Source organism: Marmota flaviventris, chromosome X (assembly GCF_047511675.1).
Source record: "Marmota flaviventris isolate mMarFla1 chromosome X, mMarFla1.hap1, whole genome shotgun sequence".
NCBI classification, from domain to species: Eukaryota; Metazoa; Chordata; class Mammalia; order Rodentia; family Sciuridae; genus Marmota; species Marmota flaviventris.
In genome coordinates, this window is record NC_092518.1 from 117,680,689 (window position 1) to 117,700,785 (window position 20,097).

General features: G+C 39.7%; 1 protein-coding gene across 2 annotated transcripts; it reads left to right on the forward strand.

The window, feature by feature from the left end:
- The first annotated feature begins 1,854 nt into the window (after positions 1-1,854).
- Positions 1,855-19,761, forward strand: Znf449 (zinc finger protein 449). Of its 2 annotated transcripts, XM_071606200.1 has the most exons (6): positions 1,865-1,886; positions 2,849-2,892; positions 4,326-4,769; positions 6,427-6,628; positions 16,229-16,342; positions 16,704-19,761. In XM_071606200.1, exons 3-6 carry the CDS (start codon positions 4,416-4,418, stop codon positions 17,585-17,587), a joined length of 1,554 nt encoding a protein of 517 aa, XP_071462301.1. In that variant the 5' UTR covers positions 1,865-1,886; positions 2,849-2,892; positions 4,326-4,415; the 3' UTR covers positions 17,588-19,761. The 2 variants fall into 2 exon arrangements, with proteins under 2 accessions (XP_027795969.1, XP_071462301.1); XM_027940168.2 differs by lacking the exon at positions 2,849-2,892 and having other exon boundaries at positions 1,855-1,886.
- The last annotated feature ends 336 nt before the right edge of the window (positions 19,762-20,097 follow it).

The window sequence follows — 20,097 nt, forward strand, 5'->3', positions numbered from 1 at the left end:
GTGCAGTGCCACATAACCTGTAATCCCAGTGGCCTTAGAGGCTGAGGCAGGAAGATTGCAAGTTCAAAGCCAGCCTCAGTAATTTAGCAGGGTCCTGTCTCAAAATAAAAGATAAAAAGGGCTGGGGATGTGGCTCAATGTTTAAGTACCCCTGGGTTCAATCCCTGGTAGAAAAAAAAAAAAAAAAAAAAAACCTCCCAATTAGTTGGGTGTAGTGGTGCATGCCTACAATTCCAGCAACTTTGGAGGCTAAGTCTGGAAGATGGTAAGTTTGAGGCAAGCCTGGGCAACTTAGTGAGACCCTGTCTCAAAAATAAATAATTAATTAGATAAATATGGCCTGTAATCCCACCAGATTGAGAGGCTGAGGCAGCCTCCCAATCAAAAGTTCAAGGCGAGCCTCAGCAATTTAGCAAGATCCTGTCTCAAAATAAAAAATAAAATAAAAAGGCATGGTGATGTGATTCAGTGGTGAAGAGCCCAGGGTTCAATCCCTAATACAAAATAATAATAATAAATTTAAAAGGGGCTGGGGATGTGGCTCAGTGATTGATTGCCCCCTGGGTTAAATCTCCAGTACCAATAAATGAATAAATAATAAAGGTTGGTGATGCAGCTTAGTACTAGTGCCCCCATGCCCAGGAGTTTGATTTCTAATTTAGGGGGAAGAAAAAAAGCAAACCAAAAATACCTCCCAATCACCTAGTCCCTCAGCTTCCCAAACTCCCTTCAATTTTTTTTTAATTGGGGAGGGGGGTGGTTACTGGGAATTTAACCCAGGTGTGCTTTACAATTGAGCTCCATCCCAGCTTTTAAATTTTTTATAAATATTTTTAGTCGTATTTGACACAATAACATTATTTTATTTAATTATTTTTATGTGGTGCTGAAGATCGAACCCAGGGCTTCCACCGCCACCCAAGTCCGTTATCCACCAGGGCCTCTTGGAGGCACAAGAACAGGTGGCTTTCTCCTCTCCGTTGTGGACCCACTAGGTCTATGTCGTGGGTCCCAGGAAGTAAGTTCTAGCACTAAAGTTTGGCATTCATATACCAACAGTGCCAGCTTGGGACTAACATGAAAGACTGTTTTCCAATTAAAACCACTGTATGTAGTAGCCATTGGACCAGGCCTCACGACAACCTGCTTCAGATCAATGAAAAGGAAAATTTTGCTTCCAGAGATGGGACCAGCGAGGGACAAATCGAAGACATCCGAGGCAGTGCCAGTGGGTGAATTCTAAGACCCAAGAGACCTCTCTGGTGGTGGCTGAAGGTGGAGAGGAATGGGCGGGGTTGATCTCTGGAAGCTCAAGTCTTCAAGATAAGGAAACTAGGAAGCAAACCCAAGGTCCCTGTGACTAGCGGGCAGATGGCCAGAGTCGGAATCCCCAAGAAAGCTTATTAAAATGCGAATCCTTAAGTTCATATAAGACCCAATGCGTTAATATCAGGTTGGGCCGAGAAATCTGTATTTTTAACTAGCTTTTCTAAAAAAAAAAAAAAAAAAAAAAAATCCTTCCACACACAGTTTTGAGACTCACTTAGCAGGCCATGACAGATTAAAGAGATATTCCAGACCCGCTCTGGTTAGGTTACTCTAAGGTTGTTGGTTGAAAAGCCCTCACTTTGTCACAACCCCCGAGCTCGCCTCGCCCAACCCCCAGGGACCAAGAAGCGATTAGACCGGAAATGGGAGCAATTCCAAAGCAGCTTGAAGCTAGGAAGCCCGGGAGAGTCCCAGCTCCTCCCACGTCAGCATCCTTCTGGGCACGGAGCGCGGCGGGCGACGTGAGGCCTACCGGGAAATGTAGTCCACAGCGCGGCTCCGCGCCTGCGTCCTGGGCAGTTGCCGGTGAGCTTGGGAGAGCCTTGGGCGCTGAGGCGGTGAGTCCCGGAGCGGCCAGAGGGCGTGGTCGTCCCTGGGGCGCGGGCGCGGGTAGCGGGGTTCCCTTCGCCTGCCTGGGCTAAGCGAACTGGCAAATTTCAGATGTGCCTCGGGCGGCAGCCGCTGGAGCAGCGAGGGGCGGCGGGCCCCTGTCGGACCAGGGACCCCGCCGCCGCTCCCTGCGACCCGGCCAGGCCTTCCTGGGATTCCTCACAGGCTGGGAGTGCCCCTCTGGGCGGCGGGACCTCGTCGCCCAGGAGCGCTCGGAGACCGCGCCCGTGACACCAGCATCCGATTTTAAACCAGCTTTTAGACTTTTCAGGGACATGTCACTCGTGCCGTTCCTCAAGTGCCCCCTTTTCTCACATCGGTTTACTCATAGGCCGTGTGAAGGCGGGTTCACGACAGGGAGATTTGGGAGGAAAAAACAGCCCCCAGTGCAGTTAACTTTTAACTGGGAAGGACAGATGGAAGGAAACAAGGAAACCCGGAGGGTCACTTCCCTGGTAGACGTGGTGGAAGGTTTTGGGTCAGTGAGGGGAGGGCTGGCCAGCTGTGAGGCTGGAGCGGATTAACTGGTAGGTCCACAGCCAAAAAAATCGCAGTTCCTGGATGCCCTCCAGCAACGGTTAGATGCCTAGGCTCTGGAAGGTAGAAGCTTCCTAGGAAGGAGTCGTGACCAGCAATAAACTTATTGAGCCCTTTCCTTGTGTCAGGCATGCTGCTTTTCGCTTTCCTTGCAGTTGGATCCGGGTGGGATATTTTATAAAGTTAATGCTATGATTATGCATGTATTGTACACAGAGGCATTGAGTGTCAGGGTCACACAGCTAGTAGGTTATTACTTCTAAGTCCATCTGCCACCATCATGATAAAGGGTGATAATAGGAACAGAGTTTCAATTCTGATTAATGGAATGGGAAAAAAGTCCTGAGTGTTCTTTTTCTTGAATTCCCTCCAGAGAGCTGGCTCAGCAAATGCAGAGGACCCATAGTACATGGGCAGGTACAGATCCTGAAACCTGTGGAGACATGTGGGTGACCACCTCGGTGACCTCAGAGTTATGCTAAGAGTACTTTGATGTTTTTTTTTGTTGTTGTTGTTGTTGTTGATCACCCTTTATTTTATTTGCTTATACGAATTGCTGAGAAAGCTAGTGCCTCACACATGCTAGGCAAGTGCTCTACCACTGAGCCACAACCCTAGCCCCACTCTGATGTTTTTTTTTAGACTTCTTAAAAGCAGAAGACTATGGGTTTAACATCATGGACATTTTCTCTTGGCACTTACCATGTGACTTTGGACAATTTAATTTAATTTCCCCTAAGCCTCAAACCTCTGTTCCCTAATCTGCATTCCTGGGATAATACTAATAGGGAACGCCTAAGATTGAGTGAGGGTTAACTGAATTAATACATGCAGGATGCTTAGAACAGTATCTGGCATATAGCATGAACTTGGTAAATGTCCTTCATTATAAGTGAAGAGCAAATTCCTGTTGAGCTGTCATATAGCAGTGTATTTTTCACAAAGGGGAGCCACTTGGAATATTACTGAAAGATGAGGATCTTAGTGATATAGGCTGAACTGTACATACCTTGAATGGAGAAGAATGAGGGGTCAATGATTTGCTGCCCTTGAAAAGTGTGATTTTGCCTAACTTCACTTTGATCAAAGGCTATTAAGTGGTACTTAAACCCTGATGGTGAAAGTTATTCAAAAGTATTGTTTTGGTTTTTTTTCTGTACTGGGAATTTTAACCCAGGGATTCTCTAGAGCTGAGCTATATCCCCATCCCTTTTTATTTTTTATTTTGAGACCAGTTCTGGTTAAGTTGCTGAGGCTAGATTCAGACATTCAATCCTCCTGCCCTAGCCTCACAAGTCACTGGGATTACAGGCAGGCATGACTCAGAAATATTGTTAATATTCCTCCCACATTTCCTTGGAGACCTCCATATATTCAGAAACACATGATACTTGGATTAGACAAGGAATAGGGTTAAATGCCAACAGATCTTTAGGGGCATATTTAAAGCTAGAGTTCTTAGCCTTGGGATGGTAGAATTCAAGAGCAGAGCTGTTCAATAGAATTTTTGGCAGTGATATTTATTGAGCACTTGAAGTTTTTGTTACTGTGACTAAGAAACTAAAATTTTAATTAAACCTAAAGTGTCACATGGGACTATTGGCTACCATATTAGACAGAACAACTCTAGAGGGTATATGAATAAACTGAGATTCTAGAAACTTTTTAAATGTTCTCAGAAGTGGATATGTATGTATTTTTTTCAGGCTGCAAGTCCTCAGATTCTCAAAACCACTAGAAAGATAACAAAGTGATCATGTAGGTCTTTGATAAAGATAAATAAAGACAGTGAGTATGTCCTCTTGTAACCATTGCTGTTTCTCTTTTCTCATTTTTTTCCCTGTCTTCAGCTATAGGTGTTTTCCCCTGATTATTACACAGAACAAACTGAAATCCGAGACCTCAGGTCCCAGATAAACTCTAATCTTCTGAAAGAGGCAATGGCTGTGGCCCTGGGTTGTGCAATCCAGGCCTCCTTGAATCAGGGCTCTGTGCTGCAAGAGTATGACACTGACTGTGAAGTGTTCCGCCAGCGCTTCAGGCAGTTCCAGTACACAGAGGCAGCAGGGCCTCATGAAGCTTTCAACAAACTCTGGGAGCTTTGCTGTCAGTGGCTGAAGCCAAAGATGCGGTCTAAGGAGCAAATACTGGAGCTGCTGGTGTTGGAGCAATTCCTAACTATCCTGCCCACGGAGATAGAGACCTGGGTGAGGGAACATTGCCCAGAGAATAGAGAAAGAGTTGTGTCACTGATAGAAGATTTACAGAGAGAACTTGAGATACCAGAGCAGCAGGTGAGAAAAGAGTATGGGGTCTTTGTTGTTAGATCAAAAGAAGTACTGAGGCAGCTGGATCTAGACCAGACATTTTGTCTGTGTACCATTCTCTAGCCTTGACACTTCTCTCAGATGTCTTTTTGTTTTTTCTTTTTGCTAGAAAGAGTTATCAAGTCAGTGGTTCTCAAACTGGCCCGACCCTACCCCTTTCTGTAACACATATTTTATAATATCTCTTTATTATCCATAAATGAAACTTACACATAACAAAGTACCTATCTGTAACAACCAAATGCTTTTATGTATTGTTCCATGACCTGCAGGTCAAATCTGACCTTGGCCTGTTTCTGTGTACATTGTGAGCTAATAATGACTTTTACATTTTTAAAGTGTTTTTTTTTTTTTAAGAGGAAGAAGAAGAAATAAGAAAGTAAACATAGTCGAAAAGCCTAAAATATTTACTATCCAGCTCTTTACAAAAATAGCTTGTTGACCCTGAAGACAGTAGAATCTAGAAAGCATATAAAGGAAAATGAACATAGTATATTATTTACTAATACATATATCTGTAGAAATATGTTTGCTTGACTTTACAAGAAGATATCATGAAATTGTCAGATGCCTATCTCTCTTCTTAGAATTGTTATAGTGCAACAGCCAGTATTCAGACTAATACAGCTCAAGTACTATGCACTGTGGCTGCTTGTCAGATGATTTCCCCAAGTCTTTGTAAATTGGAACAAGTAATGTAATCTTCCTTTGATTTGCACAGTAGTGCATTCGTAGGAAATCCAAGTCATCCTAAAATATGGAAAAATTGTATCTTTTCAACATGATATTGATGCTGGGAGATGCTCTTCAACTATATGAATGTTTGAGGGGGAAATGCACAGTTGGTAGGGACCTGAAACAACTCTTGCTTTGTGAGCAATGCTCCCATCTCAGGTCCACTAAATCCCAGTAGACAGCAACAGCCAGCATATGTTGGATACTCCACAGGGGCAGTGGAACTGCCCTGGGTTCAGAAGTATCACATGATGCCTGTGTTTTGGGAGCACAGGGCTGAGGGGAAGATGTTTTTCCAGCAGGGTGTTGGGGTGCTGGGTCCCCTGTGGGGCAGGGCTTGCAGGAGCTGTTGGCTTCAGGGCACAAAGAAGTCTGAACAGGAAGCTTCTAAAGGTTTCTGCTTCCCCAGCCTAGAATGCGGTAGTGGTTTCCCTTCCCTTCTGTCTTCTTAGTTTTGTTTACCATACAAGATTTTGTCTTCAGGTGCTCTAGACTGCCCCTGCCCAGCACAAGAGCCATGAGCCATGTATGGCTCTTGAGCACTTGAAATGTGGCCAGTGCTGGTTGAGATCTGCTGTGGGTGTAAACTGCATAGCCCATGCAGAAGCTGTGATGGGGAGAGGAGGTAGTACTTGGTAATTGTTTGGATTGATTACATGCTGCAATCCTGGTGGTTTGCATATGTCACGTTAAATCTGACTGGCTATTAAGATTGAGGACTCCCTGGTTCCTTTTTTACATTGTGTCCTATGACCACTGGAAAATTTCAAACTACACATGTGGCTCTCATTTGACTGCTAGTCAGCAATACTTTGCTTTAGAATGAGGTTAAACTAACTTCACTTCTTATGGATAACTCTAAACTGATGGGTTTTGGCATTTCCCCCAGGTCGATATGCATGACATGCTCTTGGAAGAACTGGCTCCTGTAGGAACAGTACCCATGCCAAACATGCACCTAGAGACATCTGCACTTCAGGGAATGGGACCTGTCCAGGAGGCTCCCGTGACAGGGGCCTGGATCCCACAGGCAGGGCCTCCGGAGCTGAACTATGGTGCTGCTGGGGAATGCCAGCCCTTTCTGGATCCTGGTAAGGCGAGGTTTTCTTTCTGCTCTTTTGTGTCTGACCGAGCGCACAAGAGCTCTCAAAGGTTGGGGTTGCTGGGAAACATGGATTCCCCAGTGGAAATGGACCTCTTGGATGGAAAGGAGTGGGAGGAAGAGGAGATGTCTCTCTGGGAACAGCAGGGGAAAATGCATTTTGGGTACAGCGGCATGGGGAACAGGTGAAAGTAACCACCCTTCTCATGAGTAAGCAGTCACTCAGCCCCAGCACCACCTGGGGTACAGGTTTAACAAGGTCTCTGAGCAAAGTGCTGCACACACCACCCTTTGAGAACCACAGCCCTGGACACAAATGGGTGCGTGCTAGCAGGAGAAAAGGCCAGGTGGAGAAAGGCAGCGGGACTGGATGCCTGGGTGTTCCTGTTTCCCTTCCCTTTGCCATTTCCTTACATCGCTACCCATGCCCTGTCCCAGCCCTCCCCTCCCCCACTGAAGCTTGGGCCCAAGTGTGGTGGGAGTCCTCTCCCTTTCCCCAGCAGCTCAGCGTCACCATGTTGGCACACCAAGACACTGTGTAGTCCTGAGAGCACCAAAGAGCCCTGCAGATGAAAATAGGTGGAGAACGGTCCATGTTGCAAAACAGAAATGTGGGATGCCCCCATCACTAGCACACGGCCAGTGCTTAGCAACTGTGTCCCCTTCCACTTCTCCACATTTATTCCCACAGTCAACGTTCTGAGCACCGTGAAGAGCCAGGCATCTTGCTGGACCCTGTGACTAGACAGTCCACGAGGCAGGAAATCAGCCCCAGCTGTCCCGGCACCCACTTCTGGTGGACAGTCCAGATATGTTGGATATGTGATGGGAACGTGTGTTGGAGGGCTTAGGATGCTGGCAGAGCACACAGCAGGGGCCCTTGCCATCATTAGGCTGAGAGGGAAGACCTCTGGAGGAGGGGGATCTGGGGTAGTAGCTCTAGGATGGATTGGAGTCAGCCATTGACTGGTGGGAGTGAGGAGGGGGAGCCTTTGCAGAAGGGCTGCAAGTGCAGAGGCCCCGGGGCAGAGAGAAGACCTGCTGCTACACTCTGAGGGGTCGGCAGAAGTAGAGAAGCAGGGATAGAAATTGAAGAAGCTGGAGAAAGAAGCAGTGTCCTGAGTCATGAAAAACTTTTTCTTGTATTTTAGGAATCAAAATTTAATATCAAGCTGGGCATCGTGGTATAGGCCTGTAATCCCAGCCTGTAATCTCAGAGGCTGAGGCAGGAGGAGTGCAAGTTTGAGGCAGTCTCAGCAACGTAGTGATGCCCTAAGCAATTTAGTGAGATCCTGTCTCAAAATAGAAAATAAAAAAGTGCTGGGAATTTTGCTCAGTGGTTAAACACCCCTCTGTTCAATCACTGGTGTCCCCCAAAAGATTTAATATCAAGGCTGTGGGGAATGTTTGAAAGTTCTCAAATATCATCAGAGTGATATAGGCAGACTTACATTTTAGGAGATCACTCTGGCTACAGTACTAGTGAGATCCAGTGGAAATGGGGACACCTTTGTGAGGTTGTTGAAATCCTCCAGGTGGGAGAGAAGTTTTCTGAACCATGGGTGTATTGGTGATGATGGAGTGAAAAGGGGTAATTCAAAAGATATTTAGCAGGTATGAAATATAGGACTTGGTGGGGTGTCAGTGATGAACCAGAAGGTATGAAGGATGGCATCCAGATTGTAATGTTATTTACTGACATGGAGAACACAGATAAGGATCAAATTTGGTGGGTCAAGGTGAGTTTAGATTTGAACATATGGATCTAGGGTGCTTGTGGATTTCATTTGCTTTTTCTTTTGGTACCAGCGATTGAACCCAGGGGCACTTAACCACTGAGGCACATTCCCAGGCCTTTTAGTTTAGTTTTTTTTTTTTAATTTGAAACAGGGATTTTAAGTTGCTTAAGGCCTTGTTAGCTGCTGGGGCTGGCTTTGAACTTGCAATCCTCCTGCCTGTGCCTCCTAAACCACTGGGATTACAGGCATTCACCACTGCACCAGACACATATTTTTTAAATAATGCTGACCAGGAGAGGAAAACCCTGAAATACATTTTCTTATTGTGGTCATTGCAGAACTATATGATGTCATCATTTATATTCCAGTCTTTATGTTACCTTCATTTAAAAGTCTGCTAAATAATTATTTTAAAAATCTGTGTTTATGTATGTGTGCTTGCCACAAATAGTAGAGTTTCATTAGTCCTATCAAATTATAGCTCTTTTGATATATACATTCTGATTCTACATGTTAATTTGCTTCTTTTATCAATATTACAGGTTCAAAGATCACAGAGCAGCAGTATTCATCATGGTGTAAAGCACATGAAAATTCAGTGTGCTTAACAAAAGATAGGTATAGTTAGTTAATCAAGTAAGAAATACAAATTTGGAAGAGGGGAAGTATCCTGTTTTCCCTGTTTAAAGTATATAATATACTTTGCAAAATGATGTAAGACTTCTTCCTCCATTATTTAAAGGTTACTTAAATATTTAAACATCTTGATGTATTGCATGAAGCAGATCCTATTGGAGATGGAGTGAAAAGCACAAGATACTGGCTAAGTGAAGAATGAATTTAAAAGTAATGGAAGAAATCAATCGAGTTTATGTTAAAGTTTGCAATATATTCTCTGTCAGCAAAATATTAGGATGGTTTGATTATATGAAATGTGTGTGTGCACACAAGTATTTTGGTCATTTAATGATATTTTTTTATAACTGAAAGCACACACACGTTCATTGCAAAATAAAAAAAGAACTTAAAGGAAAAATGCAGAGTGATCTAAGGAAGACATAAACAAAAAAAAAATCCATCATTAAATAGAAGCCAGACACTCTAAATCCTACAGGTGGGTAATGCTATTAGAATGTCTGTAGTCAGAAAGAAAAGAGGCAAGGAGGCACTGGTCCTAAAAGCATGAAGGGTATCATGCCAACTCTATCTTTAGAGAATGTGGAATTCAAAATTATTACACCAAAATTGGAACATATTTTCAATTATCAAACCTTTGGGGTTTTTTTAACTTTATTTTTAATTTTTATGTGGTGCTGAGGATCGAGCCAAGCATCCTGCATGTGCTAGGAGAGTGCTATACCGCTGAGCCACAAACCCAGCCCCAAAACTTTGGGTTTTTGTTTCAATCAATAAATTTTCGTTTGGAATACATGTGAGATGTCAAAGATCACATCCTTTTGGTGATGAAGGTTATGAGAGATGAAAATTTAAACATGAAACCCATACTATCTGGAAAGCATCAGAACATTCTTGTCACTTAAATCTTTCCAGATTATCCTATTATATGAAATAGTTAACTGTAAGGTAATATCTAACCCCAAACTATAGTAATAATATTTCACAGTGTATTGGAACCTTTATGACAGATTTTGCTAATGGAGCTTGATAAAGTCTTTCCCTGAGTATAGGACTTGAAGAGCATTCTTCAGTGATCACCTTTTTAGTTAACCTGTAGTTGCTTTTTCCTTCTTTGTATTATTTAGCTTTTGTTTCAAAATAAATTATTCTGCCCCCCAATTTTAGCAACGTAAGGAAAAAGCATTTATCACAGTTTCTGAGAGTCAGGACTTTGGGAGTTGTTTATTGGATGTTTCTGGCTCAGAGTGTCTTTATAATTTTAATCAAGTGTCAGCAGGGCCTGTCAGGCAGCTTCAATTCCTTGCTAAGAGAGCTTCTTCAGAGGCTACCTGAGCATCAGCATGACAGGACAACAGGCTTCCCCGCCCCCCCCCCCCCCAGTAGATGATCCAAGAGAAAACAAGGGGCATGCCTTAGCATCTTTGGTAACCTAGTCACACACCAGCTTTTCTACCACATTCTCTTTATTAGAAGGGAGTCACTAAGGGCTGGGGTTGTGGCTTTGTGGCTCAGCGGTAGAGCGCTTGCCTTGCATGTGTGAAACACTGGGTTTGATCCTCAGCACTACATATAAATAAATAAATAAGTAAACAAACAAACAAATAAATAGAATGAAGATATTGTGTCAAAAAAAAGAAGGGAGGCACTAAGTTAAACCTACCAGCCGCACCCCACAATTAAGTGTTAAGTGAAGGAAAGGAAAAATCCTACCTCTGGAATGGAAGAATATCAAAGAATCTGGGAGCATGTTTTAAAATGATCATGTTTTCTTATATTTAAGACTCTTACCATTTTCAACTAATTTTATAGGGTGTGAGGTAGGGGTCCAACGGATACTTTATCTGCATGTGGATAGCAAGGTGTCTCAGCATTATTTGTTGAAAAGGCTATTCTTACTGCATTGAATGTCTTTGAAACTATTGTTAAAAATCAATTGATTGGAGGTATATGGGCTTATTGCTAGATGCATTATTTCTATCCTACTGATTCATATGTCTATTCTCATGGATGTACCAGACTGTCCTGATTATTATTGCTTTGTGGTAAATTTTGAAATCTGAAAATGCAAGAATTGAACTTTGTTCTTATTTTTCAAGATATTCTGGATTTGTTGTAATTTCACCAGTTTCTACACAGAAGTCAATTAGGATGCTTTTAGGGATTGTATTAGATGTGGATCAATTTGAAGAATATTACCAATGTTAACAATATTAGATTTTGTGATGCATGAGCCTAAGATGCTTTTCTATTTATTCAGATTTTCTCTGATAGCTTTCAACAATGTTTTATAGGTTTTGTTTTTGTTTTTGGTACTGGGGATTTAACCCAGGGGCACTTTGCCCAATGAACTACATCTTCAGCCCATTTTATGTTTTATCTTGCTAAATTGATGAGGGTCTCACTAAATAGCCCAGGCTAGCCTTGAATTTGTAATCCTCCTGTCTTACCCTTCCAAGATGCTAGGATTACAGGCATGTGTGTCACCACACCCAGCTATAGTTTATAAAGTATAAGATTTGTATTAAATTTTTTCCTAAATATTTTATTCTTGTTAATGTTATTGTCGGTGGAATTGTTTTCTTAATTTTATTTTTGGATTGTTTGTTGAAAGTATATAGAATTACAATTGATTTTTCTATATTGATGTTGTATCCTACAAATTACCGAACTTGCTTATTATTTCTTAGTAAATTCTTTAGAACTTTCTATGTACAGAACCATGTCATCTGTGAAAAGAAACAGTTTTACTTCCTGAGATTCAATCTAAATCTGTTTTGTTTTTGTTTTTGTTTTTTGTTTTTTGCCTAGTTGCCCTTGTCAGAACCTTAGTACAATGTTGAATAGAAATGGTGAGAGTTCACATCTTTGCCTTTTTTCCTGCTTGCAGGAGAAATTTAATTTTTCACAATTACTTATGATTTTAGCTATGGATCTTTCATAGATGAGGAAATTGCCTTCTATTTGTTGTTTGAGTTTTTTAAAAAATCAGGAAGCAGTATAAATTTTGCTTGATTATTTTTTTCTGTAGGTATTGAAATGAACATGTGATTTTTTATTTGATATTCTATTGTAATGTTATATTATCTTAATTTTTAATGATAAATCATCTTTGCATTCCTGGGATAAATACCTGGTGTATAATTCTTATTATGTATTGCTAGATTCATTTCACTAACATTTTGTTGAAGATCTTTACCCCCATATTCAGAAGAGATACTGGTCCTTTTCTTGTCCTTTTTTTTTTTTTTTTGTCACAGCAATAAGGGCCTCATAGCATGAGTTAGAAAGTCTTTCCTCCTCTTCTTTCTTTCTTTTTTTTTTAGTTAAGGGGAGATGGTGCTGAGGATTGAACCCAGGACCTTGCACATGCAAGGCAAGGGCTCTGCTACTGAGCTATATCCCCAGCCCTCCTCTGCTTTTTTTTTTTTTTAAGTATTTGAAGAATTGCAGTTTTTTTTTTCTGTTTTTCCTTATACTTTCTTTTTTAAAAATATCTTTATTGATTTTTATGTGGTGCTGAGAATCAAACCCAGTGTCTCACACGTGCGAGGCGGGCACTCTACCAAATGAGCTACAGCCCCAGCCCTCTTTTTTCTAATATTTATTTTTTAATTGTAGTTGGACACAATACCTTCATTTTATCTATTTTTATGTGGTGCTGAGGATTGAACCCAGGGCCTTGCATGTGCTAGGCGAGCAACTCTACCACTGAGCCACAACCCAGCCCTTTTTGCTTGTACATTCAATGTCATATTTGTAGAACTGTTGTCTAAATCAAGGTCATGAAGATTTTAACTTACACTCCTTCTCTTATGTATTTATATCTTACATTCATCTATTTAAAATAAATATTTTAAACGGTGAACCAATATCATTCTTTTGCACATGGATATCCAGTTGTCCTAGCACCATTTATTGAGGAGACAACTCTTTCTCTATTGAATTTTCTTAGCACCTTTATAAAAATCCATTGATTATAGCCAGGTGTGGTGGCACATGCCCTTATTTATTATCTGATTTATTTTCATACATTTGTTTATAGTAGTCCTTTATAATTCTTTTGTAAGGTTAGTGGTAGTGTTACCTCTTTCATTTCTGATTATAGTAATTTGAGTTTTCTCTGAACATGTTTTTATGGTATAGCATCTTATGTGTCCTGGAGAATTTTCTGTTTGCACTTATGAAGAATGTATATTCTGCTATTATTGGGTGGAGTGTTCTATGCTTGTTTGCCATGTTTAACTTATGATATTTTCTTTGTCTTCTATAGTTAATCAGATTTTCTATCCATTAATACAGGAGTTATTGAATTGTGTATTCTTCTATTTCTTTCATTTTTTTGCTTCATGTATTTTGGTACTTTGTAATTAACTGCATATGTGTTTATAACTGTTTTCTCTTTCTGATTGATCATTTTATCATAAAATGATCCTCTTTAGTAGCATTTCTTGTTTTAATATCTGTTTAGTCATCTTGTGGATGTTATTTACAGGATATGTATTTTTCCATCCTTGCTTTCAATCTATTTTTTTTTTTTTTTTTTTGTGGCACTGGGGATTGAACCCAGGGGCCCCTTACTAGTAAGTTACATCCCCAACCTTTTTATTTTTTTTTTAATTTGAAACAGGATCTCACTAAGTCACTGAGGGTCTCTCTAAATTGCCAAGGCTGGCGTTGATATTGAGATCCTCCTGCCTCAGCTTCCCCAGTTGCTGTGATTGTAGGCATGTGCCACTGCGCCTGGCTTCTTTCTTTCTTCTTTTTTTTTTTTTTTTCATTTGTTCCTGTGGATTTTAGTAATCAATTGGAATCATCCAGACCAATACAACTTTGCTCTCACCCACCTCACTTGTGCTATTATTGACAAATACATTACATTTCTATATATTATAGCACTTATTTTAAAAAATATTTTTAAAGAAAGAAGCAGAATTTTTTATTTATTTATAATTTTTCTCATTACATACTTACCTTTATTTGTACTATTTTTTTCATTTGGCTTCTGTGGTCACTTGCCCAGATGAGGAACTTCCTTAGTATTTTTTTCAACTCTCTGTCTATAGATTATATGATATATATTACATAAAACATAATATAATTTACAATATATATGATATATATATTTTTTGATAAGTCTGCTAGAATTGAATTCTCTGTTTTGTTTCTCAGGAATATCTTTATTGCATTTTATAGTGCTGGGGATCAAATCCAGGGCTTCACGCATGCCAGGCAAGCACTCTACTACTGAACTATATCCCCAGCCCTTGCATATTCATTTTTGAAAGATAGCTTTGCTAGTTGTAAGATTCTTGATTGCCTGTTTTTATGGTACTGTGGATTGAACCCAGGGATCATTTGCCACTGAGCTTCATCCCTAGCTTTTTTTAGAGACAGACTCTCACTAAGTTAATTAATGCCTCAGGAAAGTTCTGAGGCTGGCCTTGAACTTGTGACCTCCTGCCTCATCCTCCCATATTGCTGGGATTATATAAATGCACCACCATGCCCAGCATACATTTTTTTTTTCTCTGAGTACTTTGAATATGTCAACCTCACTGCCTTCTAGCCTCTGTTGTTTTCTGATGAGAACTCAACTTTTAACCCCCTCGTGTAACTGATGAATCATTTTTCTCTTCCTGTCTTTTAAGGTTTTATCCTTTTGTGTAAATTTTAGATCTTTATTTCATCTGTGGATCTATTTCCTTGTGTTTTTTTTCTATGTGAAATTCATTCTGCTACCAAACAAGTAGAGGCCTCCATATGACCTGAAGAGCCTGGATGGCTTTGTGTGTGATAGACATAATGTTTGTATCTTGTGCCTATTTGCTGCATGCCCTCCAGTGACACAGATTTCTTGTTTTGTAATACTTGAAATTTTTCTTGGGATGTGAATTTTTTTTCAAGAAACCCTTATGAATTTCTTGAAATCACATAGAATCATCAGTGTGTTCCTTCCTGGATATGCACATTAATGTTTTTCAATGTTTGAGATCATTTTTTCTTGTAATATATTTTGCTGCCCTGATATCTATCATTCCAGAGAGACTGTGCATAGCTAAGGATGTGCTCCAGGAAGAGTGATGTCAGGTTAATATTGCTTAATAATACTTAGTATTGCAGGGGGATAGACTTCACTAAAATTACCCAGTCATTTGATAATAAATAAGCAAATAACAATGAAAGACCTTGGGGAATGGTATAGATTTGCTGCAATATATTATATAAAATGTCCAATACCAACACAAATTTATGAGACATGCATGTTGATACAAAACTATTGGGGCAGGGGAAATCAGGCAACAGAGTCCATTTATGAGAGTGACTAGAGATCATATTTAACAGAAAAACACTTCAAAGTAACCATTATGACTGTATTCTAAGAACTTGAGAAAACCACAATTAAGTAAAGAAAGTTATGATGACAATATTATATCTCATAGAGAATAGCAATAAAGAGATAGAAATTAGAAAAATCAAATGGAAATTTTAGAGTTGAAAAATATAAAAGCTGTATTTGTTGGCTTTCCATTACTGTAACAAATACCTGAGATAATCAACTTTTTGGAGATTTCAGCATGATCAAAGCTTTTGGGCCTATGGCCAGGCAGCACATATGGTGCAGAATACATGGTGGAACAACTGTTCTCTTCATGGCCAGGAATAAAAAAGAAAGAGGAAGAGACCAGGGTTCCACAATTCCTCTCAAGGGCACACCTCCCAATAACTTAAAATTTCCCACTGGGTCCTGCACCTTTAATTTCCACCACCTCCCAACAGCATCTAGCTGGGGACCAAACCTTTAACATATGGACCTCTGGGAGACACATATAAAATCTCAGAAAAAAAAAAAAAAAAGGCTCGGGGATGTAGCTCAGTGGTAAAGTGCCCCTGGATTCAATTCCTGGTTACTGCTCCTCCACCAAAAAATAGACATAGAAGTAATTTAGTGCACTGATGTCAGCACACAGATGGTTCATTCACCTCCCATAGATTAGAGAACCTCCTTGAAGTGAGCACAAAAGAATGTTTCCATTTTTCTTTTGTTCTTATCATAAAAAATTTTAAAAAAACTTCCTGTGACTCCAGATGAAGTAGTCTTAACTGAGGAGGAAGTAGATATCAAGAGGCCCTGTGTCCAAGAAATCAGCCCAAATTTTGGAACAACCAATGATGAATCAAACTATCATGCTTTCCTTCTTTTCTTTGACCAGGATATCCATTACCAAAGCTTGATGTGACCTTCCCACTGGAGCATAGAGAAGAGCCATGGGTGAAAGAATTACAGGATTCCAAAGAAATGAAACAATTACTTGATTCTAAGATAGGTAAGTAAATGTTCATTAATGTACTAGGGAAGAAGGGAAAGAAAATTTCAACTTAATTGGGGTAAAGAGCTAGGAATTCTATTTAGGAATTTCTATATTTCTGTTAATGGTTTAATATGACTCTTTTTTTAAAGAGAGAGAGGAGAGAGAGAGAATTTTGTAATATTTATTTTTTAGTTCTCAGCGGACACAACATCCTTGTTTGTATGTGGGGCTGAGGATAGAACCCGGGCCGCATGCATGCCAGGCGAGCACCCTACCGCTTGAGCCACATCCCCAGCCCAACTCTTTATTTTCCTTCAGTTTTTTTTCCCTCTCTTGGAACACGATAACATTGGCAATATTCCATTTCTTCTCTTAGGTTTTGAAATTGGGTTAGAAAATGAAGAAGATGCTTCAAAACAGAAAAAAATGGAGAATATGTATCCATTTGTTGTAACATTAGAGGGGAATGCTCTACATGGTCCCATTTTGCAAAAAGACTATGTACAGTTAGAAAATCAGTGGGAACCACCCCCAGAGGATTTACAGACAGATTTAGCAAAACTTGTAGAACATCAGAACCCCACTCTAGGAGAGACACCCGAGAGTTCCAACCTAGAAGAACCTCTCAACCCTAGGCCTCAGAAGAAAAAGAGTCCAGGAGAGAAACCTCACCGATGTCCTCAGTGTGGAAAATGTTTTGCTCGGAAGTCACAACTTACTGGACACCAGCGAATTCATTCGGGAGAGGAACCTCACAAATGTCCTGAATGTGGCAAAAGATTCCTCCGTAGTTCAGACCTTTATAGGCACCAACGGCTTCATACAGGAGAGAGACCTTATGAATGTACTGTATGTAAGAAGCGGTTCACTCGGCGGTCACACCTTATCGGGCACCAGAGAACACATTCTGAAGAAGAAACATATAAATGCCTGGAGTGTGGAAAAAGTTTCTGTCATGGATCAAGTCTCAAAAGACATCTAAAAACTCACACAGGTGAAAAACCTCATAGATGTCATAGCTGTGGGAAGAGTTTTAGTCGACTGACAGCACTTACTTTGCACCAGAGAACGCATACTGAAGAGAGACCTTTTAAATGTAATTATTGTGGAAAAAGCTTTAGACAGAGACCAAGCCTCGTTATTCATTTAAGAATTCATACAGGGGAGAAGCCATACAAGTGTAGTCATTGTTCTAAAAGCTTCAGACAGAGAGCAGGTCTTATTATGCACCAAGTTACTCACTTTAGAGGACTTCTTTAAGAATTGTTAAGAGAAATAGGTCCTGTAGAGATTAATATTAGCTCAAAAAAGTCATAATTTGGAAGAAGCTCTTTGAACTTACAAGAACAGCATTTTTTTTTTTTTTTTGGCGGGGAGGCTATTTTTTAAATCCATCTTCCAAGGCATATAAGTTCTAGAGTATCCACCTATTCTTGCAGCTATCCTAGATTTGATTATTCTGTCTTTTTTTATTACAATGGAAAACTTTGTGTTCTGCCGGGGCAACCATATCATAAGTGTAAGCATATAAAGGATGATTATCCTTTTAGGGGTAGAGTCAATATAATGGATAACCATGTGTAGATGACATATCTATAATAGAATACTTATTCTGCTGTGTAATTATTAAAGTTGACTACATAAGCTCAGAGCTTTAGATATGCCCCAGGTGCAAGAAAGGAGACAATGGATTTTGTCAAACAATAAAAAGTGTAAGGAACACAAGGATGAAGGGGAATATTATTTGCCTCATAAAAATAGGGTTACTTCTATTGAAATTTCTATGTTTAAGAAAATCAAGATTGTAACCTTTACTTTTGAATTTGCCAAGTTTACTGGTTTGCTTAGTTGGAAGTCTGTGGTGATGGTGCTTAGAGAGGATTATTGATTTGGTAATTAAGCTATAGATCTGGAAGAATTAACTTGACAGTTGAAGTTGTACAAGTAGAATGAATTTTCTTTCATTTGACTAGAGAACCAATATTAATGGATTTTTCGCTCTCCTTTGATATTCACTTATGTGTCTTTCAGTGCTTTTGAAATTTTACCCATTTTTAAAATTCAGTGTCTCCATATGTGTCATGGCACACTTAATTCTGCAAGATATGTTGCAAGTAAGTTTGGAAACTGCTTCCTGCTGTTTATCCTTCCTAGATTCATAATGCATATCAGCATATGAAAATCTCAGAGAGGTCCTCTACTAAAGGAAGATAAAGCACCTCTTTGGGCTTAACGTTTTCTAAACTTATTGACCCCAGAACCTTTTTTCATATACACCTAGTAATAACTTTTGAACTAGTATTTTGCAAATATCCCTTGGAACACACTGCCTTAAATAACTATTTCTATAGCTATCAGTGTAGTCCTGTTGATCCCAAGTTAGTAATCTCCATTTATTTCAAGGGTATTATGGAAATTTCTTCAAAGATATACATCTTTTGTATAATATACAAAACATACAGCACATCATTTTAAGGAGGTGGGGATCACTAATTCAGATAATTGCCCAGTGATTCTAAACCTCTTTGAATTTTACTCATAATTACACACACACGCACACACACACACACACACACACACACACCACAGTAGCATATACATACAGACCCATACACACATCAAATTAAGGAATTGAGGGTCACTCATTCAGATTAATTGTGAATTGCCCAGTGATTCTCAACCTCCTTGAATTTTACTTATAATCTTATAATTACACATACACACACAGTTATTACTTATATAAACATTTTCATATAATCATGGTAACAACTCCAATTCTCATAGCGAGGGAAGAAGTCTTATCAATTAAAGCTGTTACTATATGAAAATATTCATTGAGCCTAATTCCTTGTTATCAGATACAAGAAATAGGACATTCAAGCATTGTCCCTTTATGAAGATATCCAGTCATCCTTTCCTTAAACTAGAACTAGGGAAAGTGTATCTCTTCTATTGCATTGAAATTCTTGGAAGTGATATATAAGTATTTGGGGGGTATCTACTATGTGCCTAACTAGTCCTGTTCTAGGCTTAATGGAGCTAGTAAAGAAATATAATTCATGGATCAGGCTCATAAAGAGTTTATAATATCTGTAATTAAACAAGTGTTGAGAAACAAATGGACAACAATGCAAGAGAGTCTATAATTAAGTGCCAAATCATATTAAGTGCCAGAGCCGGGATGTGTCTTTAATTCTTAACATCCAGGTCCCTGTATGATGCTGCTATAAGTCTGGGGTTAAATTGAGATCCCAGTAGCAATAAACATGTAACATGGGAGGAGTATGAATGTAGAGATGAAAAATGCAGAATGTAATGGCTTCTTTTTTCTCTCTTGTGGAATTGCATTCAAACCAGAACAGTGCCTTAGAATGGATGTGCCCAACTGCTCTGTATTTATACACTATTTTAATAAAGTGGAAACATATATGCTCTCCCTGCTTCTCTTGCATCAAGTAATTGTTTGAACAACCTAGAGCTGCTTCTCTGAATAGTGGAAACAAGCACCACTATGAATCCATCCCAAGCTGGATTCATTTTTCTGTTCACAAAGTGCTATAATTACGCATTATTTTTAGCATTTAATACAGTCAATTTTAGCTGGTAGGCTTAGTTGCAATCATAGTATGATATGCCTCTTACCCCTCATATATATCAGAAACACAAATTACTTGATTTTTACAGGGTAGAGAACACCTTTGAACATTTCTTTGTTACAGTGCCCTGTTTACAGTAAGCATTAGTATTTGTGGCATTGAATTGAGAAGCTT

Coding starts and splice junctions, on each gene's coding strand:
- Znf449 (XM_027940168.2), top strand. CDS start 4,416: ATGGCTGTGGCCCTGGGTTGTGCAATCCAGGCCTCCTTGAATCAGGGC. Junction 4,770..6,426: donor TTGAGATACCAGAGCAGCAG/GTGAGAAAAGAG, acceptor CATTTCCCCCAG/GTCGATATGCATGACATGCT. Junction 16,343..16,703: donor ATTACTTGATTCTAAGATAG/GTAAGTAAATGT, acceptor TTCTTCTCTTAG/GTTTTGAAATTGGGTTAGAA.